Consider the following 21,366-nt stretch of genomic DNA (forward strand, 5'->3'; position numbering starts at 1 on the left):
AGGAATGATTCACTACTTGGCCAGTGAATATTGTTGAATAAGCCTCTCTCGCTCTCACTCGTAAAGTACAGTTTACACAAAAGGATGAGGGGGGAGGGTGTGAACAGGGCCTCAAACTGAGAAGATTGGTTGTTTACAGTACAGGAACACATTCCAAGAGGGAGTCAACTCCATGGAATTAAAAAGTTTGTGTTGTAAGCCTTTGTGTAATAGCAGACAGAAATTGCTTTGAGATGTGGCATAAAGACAAACAAAATGCATAGACCATTTTGTATATATTGTGCAAAATGTGCATTTGTGTTTATTGTTAAAACCTTTATTTAGTACATTGCTTTGTACACGATCCCAAACTACCTTTATAAAGTGTCAAAATAGTTGTTTATTATAGTTTGCTGTGTGTTTTGAATAAATGTATGTGAAAATTATTTGCTGCTTTATTTTTTCCTTTCTTATTTCTGATTGTAAACCCTTATTACATTTATAAAACTCCACTATAGCATATATATTCTGAAAGTACAGGCTGTCCTGAAAAAAAAAGACATAACACTTGATTGTGGGATGCAGGGTGAGCTTTTAACAGCAATAATAAAACATTTATGCCAGGAAAGTGAACTGTCCAAAATATGCCCTCAGACCCCAGCGGGTTAAAAACATTTGCACTTTTTGATTTTGAGAGGGCCAGCAGGCTTTTTTCTCTGCACGACTTAGGAGACAGCAAACTCTGTGAGCTTATGGACAGAATGTAACAACTCCTGGGGGAGCACAGGCCTGATTTCCTCTTTGTCCACCCCTTCTTGCGGCAACTCCCCCCTCAGATGGGTGTAGGCTTGGCCAACACCACCATCACAGAGTGCCGCACCCTGACATACGAAGCAGACCAATTTTTTTCTGGCTGCTCAACACCATGGCATGGCTGCTGCGGCACTCATCCCAGCTCACACCTTTCACACACCTGCGCCGCTCTCAGGTGATGTAACACTCGTGGCAACGGCACCTGTTTCACCTTGGCAGCATCCTGATCCTGCTTTGTGTTTCTACCATGCTAAATATGGATCCAGAGCCAAGTGTTGCCGTCCACCCTGCGCTTTCAGCGGAAAGGGAAACATCACGGCCAGTGCTCAGTAGTGGCCATAAGCGTTGGCTGTACCGACAGGCTAATGTTCATCCAAGACACCATCTCTTGCCATTATTTCCTGTGTGACACCTTTGCACAGAGGAGCATTCTGCCCGCTTCCAGACTGGACATCCTGGCAGATAGGTTTGGCTCCCCCCTCGCAGCCACTAATGGCACCCCCCATATACACGTATGGTACTAGACATGTGGACTTGTGTTTTGGGGGCCAGAGATTTAGCAGAAACTTCATCACGGCTAAAGTCGCAGCCCCACTCCTGGGCACCAATTTTTCCTGTGTGTTTATGGACTACTTATGTTATGCTGCGGTTACACATAATGAAGACAAGTCACAAAGTATACATTATTGGCCGCTGATCATGAATGTGATGATTTGAGACAGAGGCGTCAGTTGTCCTCAAGAACTGCTGCAACCTGTTACCATGCGTTACGATTAATGGCATTCGATTGCTGGCGAATGATCAGGAACCATTACGCACGGTCAAGAATAATGTTCCACGCAACTCTGCGTAATAGCGCATTGTTACGTTCTGGCATGTTGTGAATGAAGCGAATTGTCTCCACACACCCCATATTCATCCATCAGCTGCCGAACAATTCAGATCGCTCCAGTTTGCGCCTCAAAATCCACAGCAGAGAGGAGGAGGAGACTGAGAGAGCCAGATGTCTCCACGTGGCTCTCGTCTTGCTCATTTTCCCAAACATCAGGCACAGCAGCAGCAACAGGTGGAACACCTGCAGGAGCGCGCTGATAAGCTTAGGAACAAAACATTTAGCGGAGTTGGTGTCACTGTCCTTCTTCAGCATACTGCAGCAATGAAACTGAATGCGGTGCAGCAGGGTTTAATTGTGCGCACATCAGAGAAGAACGCTGTCACGCACTATTAAGGATCACCACTAATCAAGCCGGATCAACACGCTCAGTTGCGACCTCCACGACATGAGGCGAAATGAGGGTGGTGCGTGACATTCATGGAAGATTTTTTGGCAAATCACGAATATCACATACCAACACGCATTGTTAAGAAACCAATTCAGATGCGTTAAGTCACGTTAAGAATGTCAGGAATGTGCCAAGACTGGCGCAAATATGACATTTGTAACGCGTCCTGCCTATGTGTAAATGCAGCATTAAGTAACAGCACAGGCTGTGGTGTACACATGTGCTGCACTGAGTTTTTGTCCTTTGTTAAACTTGCCCCCAGGGAAATGTTGTGCTACAAAGTGTGTTCCACATACAGACAAAGGCACGACTTGTCATCTGGTGAGACTTGTATATAGTCTTTTCCTCTTTATAACACATTTATTGATAGATGCTGCTTATATTCCAGAGTGACTTTTACTCCACAAAATTAGTTATTTAGGGTTGGTGACCCTGCTCATAGAGCTCACCTTCCTAAGTACCTGCTGCCACCACTGCTTAATCATCAAGTCTGATGTTTGCTTGCTGTTGATTGGCTGAGCACACCTGACTTAGTCAGCAGTGGCTTGAACAGGGAGAGTGGGAAGACACGCAGAGCAGGTGAGCTCCAGGAGCCCTGTTGGCGATGTTTCTGTGCAACCCCTTGGAGCATGGAAGGGGTGAAGCTTAGATCATAAGGTGATATTGTGCATCGTGACCCAATGCCAGAGTCTCAATGCTGCACCGAGGGAGTGAAGTCTGGGATGTAAACTTTAACCTGGACTGTGATGGAAACAAAGCTGAATACAGACCACACTAGGGCATGGGTCGCTGATCTAAATGAAGTGGTAAGATAAAGACCAGTTTGAAGTTTCGGTTATCCTTCCGCTTCTTGGATCCAGTCTTGTTCCTCTGAGACACATATATCTGTATGTTTGTGTGTTTCTCGGCCTTTGGCCCATCCCCTTAGACTGGTAGCTTTTTGTGTTTATCAGCAGATGGACTTAATGTCTTATTGGCTTTTGGAATCAGGGACCTATTGGTTCTATACCAACCTGGGGCCTGTACTACAAAGCGGGGTTAACTTACTCAGATGTAACCCAGGGTCAACCTCTTAAACCGGGGTTGACAAAACCTGGTTTTCTCAAGTGGTGTTAATCGGTACTACGACGCTGAGTAAGATGTTGATTTGTTGAACCTGTGTTAACCTAATTGGAGTTTGTGCGCGTTCACATAAAAGGGGCAGGTTGCAGTGCACGTCACCATTTTTCAATGATGGCATGGTCACCTTACTTTACCGAAGAAGAATGCACGATTATTATGCGGCGCTACGAGGAATTTAAATTAACGTTAAGGGGGAAATCGAACACATCGTCTGCCAATAAAGCAAGACAGGCTTGTTGGCAACGTATTGCTGATCGGGTAAATGCTCACATGTCATCTAAGGATTTAAAGCCATTAATGGTCATTCTGTTAACACAGGTACATATATATCACTTTGGCATGAAGGTTATCCAACAGGACAGCCCCATGTGGGGAGAAAAAGAATGTGAAATATGTAATTATAGTAATTGCATATTGGAATATTTAGAAAAATCAACCAAACCAAAGCAACCCTTATGTGGCTGAAATAAGTGAGAAGAAGGTGAGCTTAGAGTGGACTACACGATAATGGGTATATGAAATAGGCCGAACAGAACGGCTATACCTGCACATTGATACTGTGAAAAGATCAGGGGTGCACTGATTGGGATTTGCGTGCAATCAATGGCTCCTATTACTCTTGGGAAACCTAGGAGAAATTGTTATTGATAAGCCCCACTTCGCCTAATTAATGGACATGCATTAGACGTATTTTGATATTAGTAATTACCCACGATTGCATAAAACCCTTCTTTGATTTGCATTGCGGATAAATGGCCAGGGAAAATGACAAATGCATCCAACAGTTTAGATAGAGCAAGTGCTACCTTGCAAATCATACGACATACAGTATTCTTGCTCAGATGTTCAGCATCACCGATGGAATACATAAATTGTCCACTGGCAAAATATCTAATCGCAAGGCACATTATCTGCTCGATCGTCAGGGCATTGCTACGATGGGTGATGTTACAGATGTCTGGCCCGATCAGCTGACAAAGATAACGAATTCCCTCGGCTGAGAATCTATATCTTTCATAGAGAATATCGTCCAGGTATGTCAGCGGATTCTGGCGGTCTTTAAAGCCCCTCACAATTTGTGCCCCAATATCAAACGGATCATCCAGGTAGGCCGGCATTGTCTTTGGAGTGACTGAAAGTGGATTGGCGGTACTTATAAAGGGAGTGGTTAAGCGAAAACCTCAAGCTAACCTACAACATAACCGTCACATTCTTTCTACACACTCTTTCATTGATTACACACTCATACGACAGAGGGTATTGCGGCACTGCGTAAATCAACCTGAATTTGTTTTTTGACATTTTGTATTACTTGAAATAAAGCAAAGACATTTTGTCAAAAATTAAAAACAATTTATTTGCATGAGTTTTGTAAACCTGCAGGGGGCACCAGGAGAGCCAGGTCAGAAAGGTGATGCTGGAATACCAGGACCACAGGTACGGACACAAACTGAATCTAAAGTACGAGTTACAGCAGTCAGATCCCGATTGTCTGCTATATACGGTAATTTACAAAACCGGAAGTCAGTATATGTGATATAACGGCTATTTTTCAACATTCTGTCCTGCAGGAGGTCCATGTGTATGGGTTGATGGAGAGCTTTGTTTCATTTGTCTTTTGTGTTTGTGCGCGCTCAGATAAGACTGCGAGCCGCCCACATGTAATTATTGCGCGGCTGTAAACGAATCATCTAATGTGACCTTTTAGAGGCAAACACTTGTCAGATTTTGAGTAATGGTGGCATTTGCAAAAGGTTGATTTTTGTGGTTCAAATCTATTTGTGTTCCATGAGTTTGTGAAACCGCGAGCTCATGTTTGTGCAACAAAATACTTCACATGTAAATGAAGGACTGATTTGATATGGTAAAATTATTTGAACACGTGGACCTGTTACAGTTTCACATTCAGTTTACTGAGATAAGCTTCATGATTCATGTTCAAGTCTGAAGCTCTGCTGATTGTCTCCTGGTTTTCAGGGAATACCAGGCAGAGCCGGAGCCGCAGGCAGAGAGGGGCTACCGGGACCCAGGGTGAGTCAAAGTGACAAAGTGACAAAAGTGACAAAGTTTTTATTCGGCACACAAAATATTCAAATAGAAAAAAATGAACAATTCCACAAACAAACACAGACAAAACTAGTGAGTCCGAAAGGGTGTGGGCTGAAGCAAAGCTTATTAGCGCCCACCCCTGCTCGTACAAGTCCAACAATCCTTAGTCATATTTACATAAATACAAATTCACTACTACATGTCGACACACAGACATACACATCAATATACTATTCACTTATATTTATATAGTACCAGATCACAAGAAAGTCGAATCAAGGCACTTTACGCCAATAAGGACTAACCTTACCAACCCCCAGAGCGAGCACTAGGCAACTGTGGTGAGGAAAAACTCCCTATAAGGAAGAAACCTCAAGCAGACCAGGCTCTTGGGGGTGACCCTCTGCTTGGGCTGTGCCATATATACCTATATACATACTTATATACTTTACAAACATAAATATATACATACATACATATACACAGTCACTTATATACATATACACCTACCCATATCTATATATCTACATACGCATATACATACCCACACATTCAAATATACAATGAATCCCACTTATAAATTGAACATTCCATATAAATCAAATTATATTTGCTTCTTTATGATACTTAGACATGATGTTCTTTTTGAGTAGTTTCTTAAATCTTACTAAGTTACTACTCATTCTAACCTCTGTTGAACATTTGTTCCATTTCCTCACCCCAACCACAGACACACAAAAACCCTTTACATTTGTTCTTACTGATGGTTTCATAAAAATTGCACAACCTCTTAAACTATATCTGGATTCCCTCAATCGGAACAGACTCTGGACATGTCTCGGTAAGGCTTGGTTTTTCGCTCGAAATAAAGTTTGAATTGTAATGTAATCGACCAAATCTATGAATTTTAATAAATTTAAAGACACAAATAAAGAATGAGTTGGTTCACGATATTGTTTATTGCAGATGATTCGTATGGCTCGTTTTTGCAAAAGGAATATTGGATTGGTATTTAATTTGTAAGTGTTTCCCCATGACTCAACACAATATGTCATATATGGTACCATCAGAGAATGATATAAAGTAAGTAACCCTTCTTGCGGCAGTAGGTCTTTGGCTTTATACAGAATGGCTATAGTTTTTGACAATTTTGATTTCACATAATTTATATGTGGTTTCCAGCTAAGTTTATTATCAATTATAACACCTAAAAATTTATTCTCTGTTACTAACTCAATTTCCTTATTGTTTATAGTTAAATTTTTACATTTGGGTGCCTGTTTATTTCCAAATATAATACATTTAGTTTTCCCAAGGTTGAGTGACAACTTATTAGCGTCAAACCAAACCTTAAATTTTTCCAGTTCTTTCTCCACTATGTCCAGAAGCTGTTCAAGATTTTCACCGCTACAGAACACAGTTGTATCATCCGCAAAAAGGACACATCTCAGTGAACTCGACACCCAACTTATATCATTTATATAGATTATAAACAACAAAGGACCCAGCACTGAGCCCTGCGGCACCCCACATGTGACATCCCTGAGTTCAGAAATTTGTATTATTGAACTGAACATACTGAAATCTGCCTTCTAAATAACTAGCTATCCATTCATATGCCAGACCTCTGATTCCATATTTCTGCAGTTTAATTAATAGTATTCCATGGTTAATTGTGTCAAACGCTTTCTGTAAATAAAAAAAAAACACCTATTGTGTATTGTTTATTGTCAATTGCAGTTGCTATACTTTCCACAAAGTCCATCAAAGCATGTGATGTAGTTCGAGACCTTCTGAATCCATATTGTTCTTCACAAATGATGTTATGCTTCAGTAAATAATCATTTAATCTTTTAGCAAATATTTTTTCCAAAATTTTGGAAAATTGTGGCAGGAGTGATATAGGTCTATAATTAGAAAATGTGTGTTTGTCACCAGTTTTAAACAGAGGAATTACTTTGGCCATTTTCATTTGAGAATGAAATTTACCAGTACTTAGTGACATATTGCAAATATAATTGAACGGTTTTACTATACAATCAATAACTTTTTTTAATAAAGCCATATCCAAATTATTAAAATCAGTCGATTTCTTACTTTTTGAACCATGAACCAGATCAAGTATTTCCCTTTCATGAGTACCACCAATGAACATTGAAACAGATTTGTTAAACGTTGAATTATTTACCCAGAAGTTATTAGTTGATGAGTCAATTTTACTGGCAAGATTTTTACCCACATTAACGAAGTATTCATTAAAGTGTTCAGCAATAGACTCGTCATTATCAATCGTGATGTAGTTGTTACTCTGAAAAAATGAAGGATAATCTCTAGTTACTCTATTCTTTTTTACTATTTCATTTAATATGTTCCATGTGTTTTTGATGTTATTTCTATTTTTGACAAGTAACTCATAATATATTTTTTTACTGAGTCTCATGATATTGATTAACTTATTCTTATATGTTTTATACTTACTTTCAGCTTCCTTAGTTCGTAGTTTTATGAAATGTTTATATAGTACGTTTTTCTTTTTACATGCCCTCTGAAGCCCCTTAGTTATCCATGGTTTGTTGCTATATTGATTTCTATATATTTTGTCAACAAATGGACAGTGTTTATTATACAAACTGGAAAAAATGGAGATGAAAGCATCTTATGACCTGTCAACATCATCAACAAAAACATCTGACCAATTCTGACTTGATAAATCCTCCCTTAAATTATCAATTGTTTCAGGTGTTACTTTTCTACTCATGAATTTGATATTGCTTCGATACATACAACAACCCTCCAATGCAAAGACTGAGAAAACTGGCAAGTGATCACTGATATCACTGACCAGTAGTCCCCCACTAAGATTACCGGATATAACGTTAGTTAAAATATTGTCAATGAGAGTTGTTGAGTCCATAGTTATTCTGCTAGGATGAATGATGGTTGGAAACAGTCCTAAACAATACAAGGTGTTTATAAATGAAGTGATTTGTGGATGATTGTGAGGGTTTAAAAAATCTATATTGAAATCTCCACAGACAAATAAATGCTTATTTCTGTTGATTTTGTTGTTTGAGTCAATTTCAATTTCAATTTATTTGAAAGGAACCATGCAATTAAAACATAAATGTCACCATTTGATGCATTGCACCAGAGTTAGCCTTAGGCTAATTTACTTCTGCAGTCCCTGACCACGAATTAATATGACATATAAAATCATCAAATATCACAAATAAATACAACCACACAAATACTCACAATACTTCTGAGAATACCAAAACTACCGAGAATACTGCTCACAGTACTCTGTGTTCCAATATTTATGTTTTATTGTCCTCCACAGGGACTGCCAGGCAAAGATGGCCCCCCGGGCACACAGGGCCCCCCGGGCGTCATCGTAAGTCTTTTTTGGTAGTACCATGTACTGTCGTGTGGTTCTGTGTTGGTTCTGGTTCTGTGTAAATGCAACAAATGGAGCTTTATGGAGACATGGTGAATAGAGACTAAACTATTTGTTGCCATGGAAACCAATCATTAATTAACATAAACCCAACAGCCTGTAACGGTGTTCTTCCTTCTTCCTCACATTTGTCTTTATCCTCAGGGGGGCCCAGGAGCCCCGGGGGCCCCTGGAACCAGCGGCCCTCCAGGAAAACAGGGCGAACTGGGACCACCGGTGAGTCCGCAGGGGGCGCACTTTCAATGTTGGTTAACCACAGGAAATGACTTACTGTTATCTCCACACCAATGGTGACGTACGTTCTCCTGATCACGTGGGCTTGATTTAACGATGTTTGTACATTAGCGTGTTATCATAAAAGGTCAAAAAGTTATAGTTTGGACTATCTGTGACTGAATGTTCTGGAGTTATGGGGTTAAAAACAGCAAAAATGGTGACAAAGGTCAGTTTCTACAGGGGTCAAAAGCTGTACTTGCTCCAATTTTGGTAAAAAGTAATTAAATGCAAATTATTAGCTGAAATAAAAGGATTAAAAAATGGAATATTTTTGACTGTGCTGAATGCTTGTTTCCCAAAGTAAAGGTCAAACAAGTTTGACATCCATTGGATTCTATGACTTGTGACACGTTACCCTGTAACATGACAACTAAGCATGACGGTGCAAACTATTCCTTTTTGAAATGCTATTAACTCAACCAATAATTTGCATCATTTTTTTTTTTTTTTTTAACCAAAATTGGAGCAACTTTAACTTTTGACCCCTGTACAAACTAAAACTGACCTTTGTCACCATTTTTGCCATTTTTACCTCATAACTCCAGAAGATTCAGTCATCAATAGTCCAAACTATACCTTTTGGAAAATTGTTATGATTAGATAAATAATGTGGTATTTTCAACATGACTGGAGCATTTTAAAATTTTAATCCCTGTGTAATTCTTTATTGTCCCCTGTAGCTCATTAGAGGTCAGCTCCAGGATGGCCCTATAGCTTAAAATAAACATTATTTTTGGTTAAGTTTGGTCAACAATCAAGGTCAGAGGTCAAGCTGAAATATCCGTCCTGTGCTAATATGTTGGAAAATGTCTAATTTTTATGGCAGTGACTACAGATATTTTATTGTTTGCTTAAAAATACATGTAACATTTTTTTCTTCTGATGTGTGTACATGTGCGTGCGTACGTGCATGTTTTCATTTGCTCTTTAAAACACAGCTGTTTCAATTTTAGCTGATAGAAGCTCAAATTATAATCATTTAGAATGCATTCTTTCATGCGGGAAATTAAGACTAAACTGTGCTTTTTAAAATGTAATTTCAGAAATTAAAAATATATTTAAAAAACAATTTAAAGCTGTATTTTCAATTATCACTTGAGCTAAATTTTTAGTGTTCATGTATTCTTACTACTAATAATAAATTTTAATTATAATGCACTTTACATTTACAAGTGCTACAGTCACTAAAAAAAAAAAAAAAAAAATCAATAAAAACAAACATTAAGAGGCAGATAAAGAAAATCAAAAACAACAGCGGAAATAATAAAAGGTGCACGGGTTAAAAAACATTAAAAACATTGAGTAAAAAGAAAAGTTTTCAGGCTGTTTGTGAAGGATTTCATGGTCTGTAGAGTCTCCAGATGAAGAGGCTTTTTCTTAAATAAAATAAGCCAGAAATGACTTGAATTAATGAATAAACAGAATTTATTTAGTTATTTATTTTTTGGGGCCATTAATATAATGTCTGAGTTAAATTTGCATTATACGATATTAAACTTTCGTTGTAGTCACACATTCGTAAAGATAAAAATGAAGACTGGAAACATGTTAAAGTACACAAATTAAATTAATAATTTATTTCCTTTATGTTAATTGTTGTGCTATTTGAGTTGTTGCATTTATTTTGATGAAATAAAATGTTGAAACATGAATTCACTTTTTGACTCTGAAGCTTCAAAACAAGTGGCACAGTGTGGGAGGCGCAGAAAATGATTAGTTAAGTGTGTAATTACAGGCAAACAGATTACCATGCGTACAGGTTAATGTGGGCCGGTGTTAAATGATGATGATGTAACACCACATTATGTTAAAATTCATCCAGAGAAAGATGGAAACTTGCAGGTCTTATTCAGCATATGTCTGGGATTATATCAGAGAACTTCAGAAACCTGCAGATAAATAAATAAATGTAAAATTTATTTATTCATTCATTACTTTTTTCTCGTTGGTGCAGGGTCCAGTTGGCAGTAAAGGCGAGAAAGGTGAACGGGTAAGAGGCCGTCAGGTCTGAACCTGACAGTCGACTCATCTGAGCAGAAACCAATTTAGAAAAGTGTTTTTAATAATATCAGGACACATAGGATTTTATTCAAAGTCCAAATGAGTTTTTTCATCTCAGCTGAATATCACATGTTTGGCTGAAGACACTGGTTGTGTTTGCAGGGTGACCTCCAGTCAATGGCGTCTGTTCAGTCCATCGCACGTCAGGTCTGCGAGCAGCTGATCCAGAGTGAGTTTTGATTCTGATCAAATGCTCCCAGACGAAAAAAGTGTCGGGAGATGTTTGTAAAAGTGAGGACTTTCTGTCCTGTCACGATGTTTTGTATGTATAAAAAAAAAAGAAAAAAAAAAATACCAAGCAGAGTGAGGATTGTTTCATGCAGGACTTTTAGTGTGGCTTCGGTGTGCTTCATTTAGATCACCATCAGTCCAGGTTGGAAATTAAGTTTTTGAAAACACAAATGAAGCAACTTGTCATCACTGTAACAATCACATTGTACAGGTTTGGCACAATTCTCATCCTTATGATCCACTTTTCAGAGTTTTTGTCTCACATCATCAGCAGAAAAAAAAAAAAAAAACATGTATAAAGTTCAACACATCTGACCAGTCAGTAAACGAAACTGACCAAGCTGGCCAATGTTACAAATTTTAACAGTTCCACAAACTTCATTTTTTCGATTTTAAGTGTGTTTGAATCTAGGGGGTGGTGGCCAAGTGGTTAGTGTGCTTGGTTTCAGTGCAGGAGGTTCCTGGTGTCGTTGACCAAATGGTCCCCCCTAAAAATCAGTCTGCCCTGCCTTCACTGCGCAAGCGTCATTTCGGAGCGTCAGCTATGATCCACCGATTATCACCTCTTTTCTGCTTAAAACTCACTTTAGAATGATTTAAGGGGTTTTACCTTTTCATCTGATGGTTAATAATCATGTTATTCCCTTTGATCGCTTTGGGTAAAGAGTCAGTCTCAGACGTGCTGCTGTGGTCCAAAATGACACATGCACAGTGAAGGCAGGGTGGATCAATTTTTAGGGGGACCGTTCGGTCTGCGACACCGGTTCAAACCCCACCCCTGCCACCTTTCTCGATGTAATGTGGAGTTGAGATAGGAAGGGCACCCGGGGTAAGACGTGCCAGCTCAACATGCAGATCCACCTCAGATCTGCTGTGGCAACCCTGATTGAAAAACAAGGGAGCTGCTGAAGGGACTTACTTTTAAGTGTCCAAAAAAAGTGAACTTAAGCAGTTAGAATGTTTATGCTTTTTTTCAGGTCACATGGCACGCTACAACTCCATCCTGAACCATGTGCCCAGCCAGCCCGTGTCCATCCGCACAGTGCCCGGACCTCCTGGCGAGCCCGGACGACAGGGATCCCCTGGGCCACAAGGAGAACAAGGGCCTCCTGGAAGACCTGGCTTTCCTGGTCAGAATGGACAGAACGGCCAACCAGGAGAACGAGGTGAGACAGTACAACAAGGACAATCCTCAGGACTTAAAGGAAGTACTTGTGCCTGAGGTAAATGGTTTTGCTTTCAAGAAAGTGCACATGAATTACAGCAGGGGGCGCTCTGCAGCAGCAAGTTGATTTAAACTTTGAACCATTAAACATGAACCAAGAAATGCAAAGAAAGCTGATGTTGATACCTTCAGTCTGATTCTGTGTGATACACTCATGGCGATAATAGACCTATAGCACTTATATCCTCACAGCAACAACACGCCCATGGCGATAATACGCCCACTGCAATGATACACAGTATTTATGTCTCCATGGCAATGATTCAATTCAATATAATTCAGTTAAATTTATTTAGTTTGTATTGCACAAAATCACAAAAATGTTGCTTCAAGGCACTTCACACAAGTAAGGTCTAACCTTACCAACCCCTTGAGCAAGCACACAGGCAAGAGTGGTAAGGAAAAACTCCCACTGATGATTTGAGCAAGAAACCTCAAGCAGACCAGACTCTGCTTGGGCCATGCTACCGATACAATAGACAAAATGAATATACAGGAATTTTTGGGCATCCATGTCGGGGTGGTGGCCAAGTGGTAATGCGCTTGGTTTCAGTGCAGAAGGTTCCGGGTTGAAATCCCACCCCTGCCACATTTCTCGATGTAATGTGGAGTTGCGTCAGGAAGGGCATCCGATGTAAAACCTGTGCCAATTCAACATGCAGATCCACCTTGGATTTGCTGTGGCGACCCTGAGTGCAAACAAGGGAGCAGCCGAAGGGACTTACTATGCCGGTGCATAGGATGGGAGGCCTGCAGAAGAAGACACCCACTCCCATCTCTGCATGGAGACGCACTTCAAACAGAGAAAAAACAGAATCAGGCAACAGAAAGACAACAAATACAGTATAAATTATCAGCATTTAGCAACAAGAAAACAAGAAATATTAAGGTGATCATCGGTCACTAGCCCTAAGCTTCACTAAAAGACCCAGACTTTAGGTAAAGTTGACGCCGCAGGCCGCTCTCTTCACTAATAAAATGAATTTAAAAGAGTAAAAAGCATAGTACCATACTATGCCAGTATGCTAGCAATACGAAAGGGAAAATATGTGCGTCTTAAGTCTGGACTTGAAAGTCTACAGAATCTGACTCAGTCTCAGAATCTGACTGTTTTATTGATGCAGGGAGATCATTCCAGAGAACAGGGGCACAATAAGAGAACGATCTGTGACCCGCAGACTTTTTATTCACTCCGGGGACACAAAGTACTCCTGCACCCTGAGAACACAAAGCCCGGGCTGGTACGTAGGGTTTAATTAGGTCAGCTAAGTAGGGAGGTGCTAGTAATGAATCATTTTATAGGTTAGTAACCACACTCTCACGAGCACCACTAGCTTATCTTATGGTAAGCTAAAAGTGGACACTCTCATTATGGCCGAACAACTGTCCAGTTTCTTGGTATTCTGTGTTAGTACACGCCCGCGGCCGACGTGGTTGATGAATTCCTGTGCAAAAAGTAGTTCCCAGATAATTGTGATATATTCCTGTGAGATAATGAGTATATCTCATCTAAATTAATTCTAAAATTTACCAGCAATAAAATTATAAAGATAACTGAAGTTTTAAGAGTGGCCGTAATAAATATTTAAGAAACTTAAAGTTTATGAGCAACTTCCCGTTATTGCTCAAGCACAATGTAAACATTGACACGATGGAGTTTGATGCAGAAAAGTTCAGAAAGATACGACTGGAATGTTTTGATGACTATTTACAGTTGCCGATGAAAGATTTGGCTGTTAACTTCGTGTTAAAGTCAGAACAAGAAGCTGCACTGAAAGAGATCTATCTGGAAAGAGACACAGTCTGTATGTTGTCGCTCCAGCGAGCAGTTTTGCGAAAGTAGTCCGGCAAGCTCAATCTGTTGAGCTCTCCCACAATGCCAAAATAGCAGAGATGTCAGTCCAATGAGAGCGGCACTCTGAGCAGGGTGGTTAGTAACAGAACCTTAAAATCTGATCTCATGGGTACAGGAAGCCAGTGAAGAGATGCCAAAATGGGTGTAATGTGGGCAAACGTTCTGCTTTGTGTCAAAAGTCTGGCAGCAGCATTTTGAACCAATTGGAGACCACTGACGCTGGACTGCAGTAAACCAGAAAACAGAACATTGCAGTAGTCCAATTTAGAACAAACAAATTCATGAATCAGGGTCTCAGCATCAGCCATAGACAGGATGAGATGAATCTTGGCTATATTTCGCAGGTGGAAGAAAGCAGTCCTCGTAATATCTCTAATGTGGAGGTCAAAGGACAACATAAGATCAAAAATTACCCCAAGGTTCCTCACTTTGTCAGTGTGATGTATGACACAGGAGCCTAGGCTAAGTGTTAACTGGTCAAATTGATGCCGATGTCTCACTGGACCAAGAACCATCATTTCAGTCTTATCAGAGTTGTAAAAGTAGGAAATTTCAAGGCATCCAACTTCTCACTGATACAAGGCAATCTAAGGATTTATAGCTATGATACACCCACTGTACTCGCATTTCTACAGCAACAATACACCCATGGCCATTAATATGCCCGAGGCGATAATACGTCCACGGCAATGATACACCCACAGTACTGATACAGTGGTCCCTCGCTATAATGCGGTTCACCTTTCACGGCCTCGCAGTTTCGCGGATCGTTTTAGTGCAGTTTTGCATGCTGCTTCTTTTTTTTTTTTTTTTTTAACAGTGCATTGTGTTCTGCGTCCTTATCAGGCGGGCCGGTCACGGCACCGGCCGGCATCACCACGATTGCTCTCACTGCCTCCGATGCGCTTAATGAGTCTGCAGGCTCGGTAAGCGCCTCAGTGGGCCACTCACACGGCCACTCACACGGCCCCCGTCTGTTGTGCAGAGCTGCGGACAACTCTGGTAACAGGTCCAGAGACTACGCTTGCTGTTTTGATGCGGAGCGCTCCAGCAGCCCGCAAGGATAGACTTCTTGCGGAAAAATCCGCAGCGCCCGCTGCATGGTCTCGGTAACCGCAGACGCAGAGCTCCATGGCCATGACCTGGATTCACTGTGTTCTGCGTGTGTCTGTTTATAATCTTCTCGCCCAGAAGAAAAAAGAGAGTGTTTACACAAGAGAGAAAAGTGAGAAAATGTTAATGCCTGTTTGAGAAAAGTGTATAAAGTGTGTAGTGAGGGGTTTTACAGCCTTAAAACATCTATAATAATTGTAAAAAAAAATAACACTGACTACTTTGTGGATTTCGCCTATTGTGGGTTATTTCTAGAAGTAACTCCTGCGATAAAAGAGGGACCACTGTATTTCCACGTCAACAATACACCCATGGCTATTAGTATGCCTGAGGCGATAATACGCACTCGGTAGTTATACACCCACAGTACTAATATTTCCACAGCAACAATACGCCCATGGCTATTAATACACCCGAGGCGATAATACGCATGCCAGTGATACACCCACAGGACTGATATTTCCACGGCAACAATACGCCCATGGCTATTAATACGCTCGAGGCGATAATACGCACTCGGCAATTACACACCCACAGTACTGATATTTCCACGGCAACAATACGCCCATATCATTGCCGTTGCTATTAATACGCCCACGGCAATGATATGCCCGCAGTATCGCCACGGCAACAATATACCCATGATGACCATAGACCCACAGTGCCCACAGCGATGATATGGGTGACATGGGCTCCAGATGACTGTTGACATGTCCCACGAGCAGAAGTATATTTGTTGTCCATAGTAATATGTGCTAGTCAGAAAATAAATCTTACATAAGTCCTATGTACAATATTTATGGTGTGTATTCAGGTCTTCCAGGAGATAAGGGAGAAAAGGGATCACCTGGTGTTGGTGTCCAAGGGCCCAGAGGACCCCAAGGCACCCCAGGTAAAAGAAATCACGTCAGTCCGTGTTGGACTTTACTGTTCCACTTTGAACCTCAGTCTGATCAGTTTTCTATAATCCTCAAACATTTCTTAGTTTCAGACTTGCCTAAATCTTTTCTTTTACCTATCTAGGTGCCCCAGGTCAGGGTAGACCTGGTAACCAAGGTTCATCAGGACGTCCAGGAAATCCTGGATCACCTGGGCGGCCCGGGGTTCCTGGACCCATCGGTCCTGCTGGGCCTCCAGGCTACTGCGACCAGAACTCCTGTGTGGGTTACAATGTTGGAGGTACGTAGTTTCTCTCAACAATACATCTTAAACTTGAACACTTATCAGTTAACAGACGACTGTTTAAAACTTAAACACCTGTGAGCGATCCAAATGATTAAATGTTGTCTCAGCAGACCTTTGAGATCGTTGTCCTCGTCTATAACAGACCAATAAAAACATGGCAGCAGGGACTTGAGGACCATTAGGAGGCCTTCACACTAAGAATTTACAGAGGTGTCACAGGAACTTTGCAGGAGAACGCTATTTTGTGCAGCTGATGTTTTGAGAAATATTGAACTCTTCAGTCTCATGTTTACTATGTGCTGCAGAGAAATGTGCGCATTGAAGCATGTGGGGCACTGTGCACGTTAACTGGCACGAAAAGTCCTTTCACTTACTTTATTCTTCACCACTTTAAATGTTGCACATTTGTTTCTACACTCACCATAACAAACATGAAAATTATATATTTTTAATATCCTATTTTATGTGAAAGCTCATTGGGACTATTTTACAACAATTTTTTTAATAATATATTCATGATATATTAAATTAATAATTAAGTGAATGAATAAAAATGAATAATAATTTATTGATACCCTTAATTGGAATAAGCAGGTATAGAAAATGAATGAATTTATAAAGATGTATTAAGAAATTTTACTATTAAGTTACTGTTTAAAAAAACATTAAAATGTGTCATTTTAAAAAAGTGTATAAACAAAATAAACAAACAAAGCCTAAGGTCATTTAACATTAAAGTCGTCATGGCGGAACCTGAAATCTACATGAGTCCAAGTCTCGTGGTTTTGTGAACTGAAAAACCAACATTTATTCTTCTGTTAAATCTGATCTCAGACTCAAAAACCTGAATTAAAAACATGAAGCAACAAGTTTTAAAGGCTGAACTTTAACTTTGTGTCAGTTATAGAAAAACAAAAACGAAACCCACAGCTGTTAAAGGAAAAAAGTTTCAGTATCAAACAAATCTCTTTGCCTGAGCTGATCACCACAGGGGGCTGATGGGAACTTAGATTTGAACACTTTTACAGTTTGCAGAAGGTATGCAAAGCCTCCATTGTGTTTTATTAATAATTAGTTTTGACATCTGCGTATTTACAAGTGATCTGGAGCGTGAATGCATGAATGTGTGGTGAGGTTAAAGGTCAGTGGTGTTGTGCAGCATGCAGCCTGCAGGGGTCATGTGAGTCTGCATGTGTTTCTTTCATCTTTGTGTCACTTTTATACTGTAAAACCAAAGTATTTCACACTGGGGTATGTTCATCAAGAACTCCACAAGAAGTATTCAGCCACGCCCACATTTCACAATTTTACACGTGCTTTTATACAGTCAAGTTTCGGTTTCAACAAAAAATATCTTAACCCCTTAACGCCTGAATTTATATAGCTGTATATAAAAAAATGTTTTGTGTGTGTTTTTGCCTTTAAGTAGATGGTAAATAATGTTGAGATTATTAATTACACTTTTGCACAAAAAATAATTAGTAATTTTGGTATTTTGGTAATAATTTATGTTATAATGTTATAATAATAATAATGGTATGTTGCAAATTTGCGACACAGCAACGCCGTGATGAAGCCTCACGGGACATGTTCTGGCATGTCCAGGCACATCCACAATTTCTCGGATAATCACTCGATGGAAAAACCACCGACAGCTGTCTGAACGCCATCTCAAAGCCGTCCTGTGAGACCAAAACGGAGATGTTCCTTTGTCTCGCTCCATCAGCAAATCGGTCGTGACGCGCAAAGCCTCCGCTCGGCTTTCCATGACAAAATCTCTTGTTAAAAGTGAAGTCTGCCGGAAAATGGCTGATGTCCAGCTTTTGTGATAACCAGAGAAAGTGCACACGACGGTCCGGCTCCACAGAGCCATCCGTTTAGAAATGATCCGGTGGTTTGTGGCTCTCGATGGCGGCACGGAGCGCAGCACGCCGAGCGTCCTTAAGGCCGTCCTTAAAGCTGTAGTAACAGTCCTTATTCTCTGTGAAGCCCATAAAATTTTCACCAAAAGCCAGATAAATTTTTCGAATGGTTTCCAGCTGCCAGTCTCTTTAACAGTTTCTGAAAAAAATTCTGATGGAAAAAAAGCCCAAATCATTCCGCCATTTCCTGACAATGAAAATCCGCCGAGGGGGTGGACCACTCCTCACTCAAAGCCTGCTCACAGGCGAATGACGAAACTGACAGGCGTGAAAAAAACTCACGCATGCGCACGAGGGTTCAAGCTTGTCTGACGCAGTCACACGTGATTCAAATCCATATGATTTTTGAAAAAAATAATAAGGTCAGATACTTTTCTAATAGACCTCGTGTATGCGACAATAGGCGTTAAGGGGTTAACTAATATTCATAAAAGTAGCTATTTTCCATTATATTAGCATGGTGCCAGAAATTTGACCTTGATCTGTGACTTTGAATGTTGAAAGATCCAGAACAAATTTGACTCACTTCTTAACATCTACAGGCCGGATGTACCTGACAGTTTTGATCAAAAATCAGATTAGGCATTCCTAAGATATCATGCTAAAAATCATACAGCTGTCAAAGGCATCACTAAAAATTACATAAATAAAATAAAAAATATATGGCTTTAGACCAAACTGAAACCATCCAAACTTTTTACCAGATTAAAGACTGTTTAGGACATTTTACTGTTAGTTCGTAACATTGACTCAGTGAAAAATAACAATCCAGATTATAACATGTTTAAAGCAGTTATATATATATATTTATATATATATATATATTTTTTTTTCCCCCCCCAAGAAATCCTTTTACGGAGTTGATTGTTAAAACTGTTGATTGATTCCCCCCAGAATTGATTAATTAGTTCAGTTTTACTAAAGATTTCTACAGTTTGATCTGAAGACTTTATAGTTTGATAATAATCTGCACAGGAAACGGTTACATTTCCAGTGTAATATCACCTGATATGTGATAATTATTAGGAAAGTTTTTATAGTCTATTTAAAAACATGTAGACAGTATTGTTAACTGGACATTGATTAGTTACATTTCTAGGAAACATGGTTGAATTACCTTAGAATTCACACTCGTTATTTAACAATTATTCCAGTTGCAGGTGGAAGATGACCTACTCTATAATATCAGCGTAAACCTCTTCTAAACCTGTTATAGACTTTGGTTGAAGCATGTGTCTCTTGGAAATGTATGCTTTGTATGTTGAGCTGAATAAAATCAATTGAGTCAGCTAAGAGCTAGCCTAGCTAGCTGTCAGCGGCATTAACTGAATAATTAACTTATCCGTGACTGTTTCCAGCCCCACAGCTGCAGTTTACACATGAATTACTTTTGAAGATTAAATGTGTTCTTGAGTGAATTCTTTTAAATCAGTGAATTCAGATTCTGCATGCTATCCTATCTTAATGCTAACTCAGCAATGTGTTGTAAGACTGTAACCATGGCAACACTGAGTCATTCACCTCCATTAGCACCTCGTCCTGTGTCTTTTACTCATTCTTTCCCTGCCCTGCTTTGTGTGCTTAAAAACAAACTAATCAAAAGCAACGCTTACTTCGGTGGTGGAGCGGCCATCTTTGTTTTGGCTTCCCAATGAGCGATTGGCTGTCTGACATGCTGGCTGCCTCACTGCCTGATTGGCTGGCTGGCTGCTTTGCAACACAGAGGACGAAGATGTCACTGACAGCGGCGTTATCCCTGCAGTCCAGCTGCCGCCTGACGTCTTCCAGAATTACGGCGAGGCTGAGGAGGACGACCCATACCGCTACTACCAGCCTAACTACCCAGCACCGCGGCCTGTTGACCCTAATGACCCTGCACTCGCTGTGGACGACACTGAGCTAAGTTCCCCTGCAGCCTATCGCGGCTCTCGAAGCCTGGACGGGAAGGACGAGAGGATCAGCGCAAAGAGGAGAATAAACCGGGGGGTCCAGAACTAAGTAACTCAACAGAGAACTGGGTCCCGCCCGGCATCACTTTGGTGGTTTGGAGCTCTGATGGACTTCACAAGTGCCTGATGTAGAAAATTTTATGGAAGTTGTAAAAAGGAGGGGATGGGGCTACTTTAATTCCATTTATGCTGATTAATTAACGTGAAGTAAAAGGTCCATGTTCTACCTTTTAGTCATAGTCTGTTTGAAAATAAGTCCTCAAAAGTGAAGATGAAATGCCTCTACTGCGCCCTAATGGCCTGTGGCTGTAACTGCCTGCATGTAACAACACTAACTCTGTGAACCGAACCTGGTTTCATGATTGAAGCATTGAAGCATGTCCGGATGGTATTTTGGCTACACTTTTGGACATCGCTTTGGTGTTTTGCTTTGTTTTTATAAATCAGACTTTAGATTTATTGTTCTCACTAAAAGTGTAACAATAATTTATATTTCAAGTTTTGTCCCAAGAATCTCAATGAGTTAACAGATGAAACTTTGCTTCTAAAACATTTCTACAGGTCAAAAGAGACTATTTTTCTTTCTTTATGATTTTTATTTAAGTGTTTGATTAAGTGCCTCCTGGTGGTTTTCTAGAACATTCTGGAAACTCGAGTTCATGTGTGTGAGCGCCAGTGGTGGGCACAGTTCTGCTAATCCGCTAATTATCAAAGTTACGATTTCATTAGCGGATTAGCGTTCTAGATAACTTTGAAAACCATCAGCGGGCCAATTAGCTTACGATAAATTTAGTTACGATAACTTTTAGACCGCTAACATATTTTTGCGGGCATAATGAATAAAGC

The 21,366-nt window shown here is 40.2% G+C and overlaps 1 protein-coding gene across 1 annotated transcript in view; it reads left to right on the forward strand.

The window, feature by feature from the left end:
• Nucleotides 1-21,030, forward strand: part of LOC117501384 (collagen alpha-1(XIV) chain-like) — a 212,155-nt gene extending 191,125 nt beyond the window's left edge. The window contains exons 39-48 of the mRNA XM_034160248.1: nt 4,581-4,634; nt 5,175-5,228; nt 8,587-8,640; nt 8,848-8,919; nt 10,934-10,969; nt 11,143-11,209; nt 12,249-12,437; nt 16,279-16,356; nt 16,488-16,643; nt 20,334-21,030. Of these exons, the coding sequence (XP_034016139.1) occupies nt 4,581-4,634; nt 5,175-5,228; nt 8,587-8,640; nt 8,848-8,919; nt 10,934-10,969; nt 11,143-11,209; nt 12,249-12,437; nt 16,279-16,356; nt 16,488-16,643; nt 20,334-20,569 (996 nt within the window). The 3' untranslated portion in view covers nt 20,570-21,030. The remainder of the gene's footprint in view (nt 1-4,580; nt 4,635-5,174; nt 5,229-8,586; nt 8,641-8,847; nt 8,920-10,933; nt 10,970-11,142; nt 11,210-12,248; nt 12,438-16,278; nt 16,357-16,487; nt 16,644-20,333) is intronic.
• Nucleotides 21,031-21,366: the final 336 nt, after the last annotated feature.

The sequence above is a fragment of the Thalassophryne amazonica genome, chromosome 20 (genome assembly GCF_902500255.1).
Source record: "Thalassophryne amazonica chromosome 20, fThaAma1.1, whole genome shotgun sequence".
Lineage (NCBI taxonomy): Eukaryota > Metazoa > Chordata > Actinopteri > Batrachoidiformes > Batrachoididae > Thalassophryne > Thalassophryne amazonica.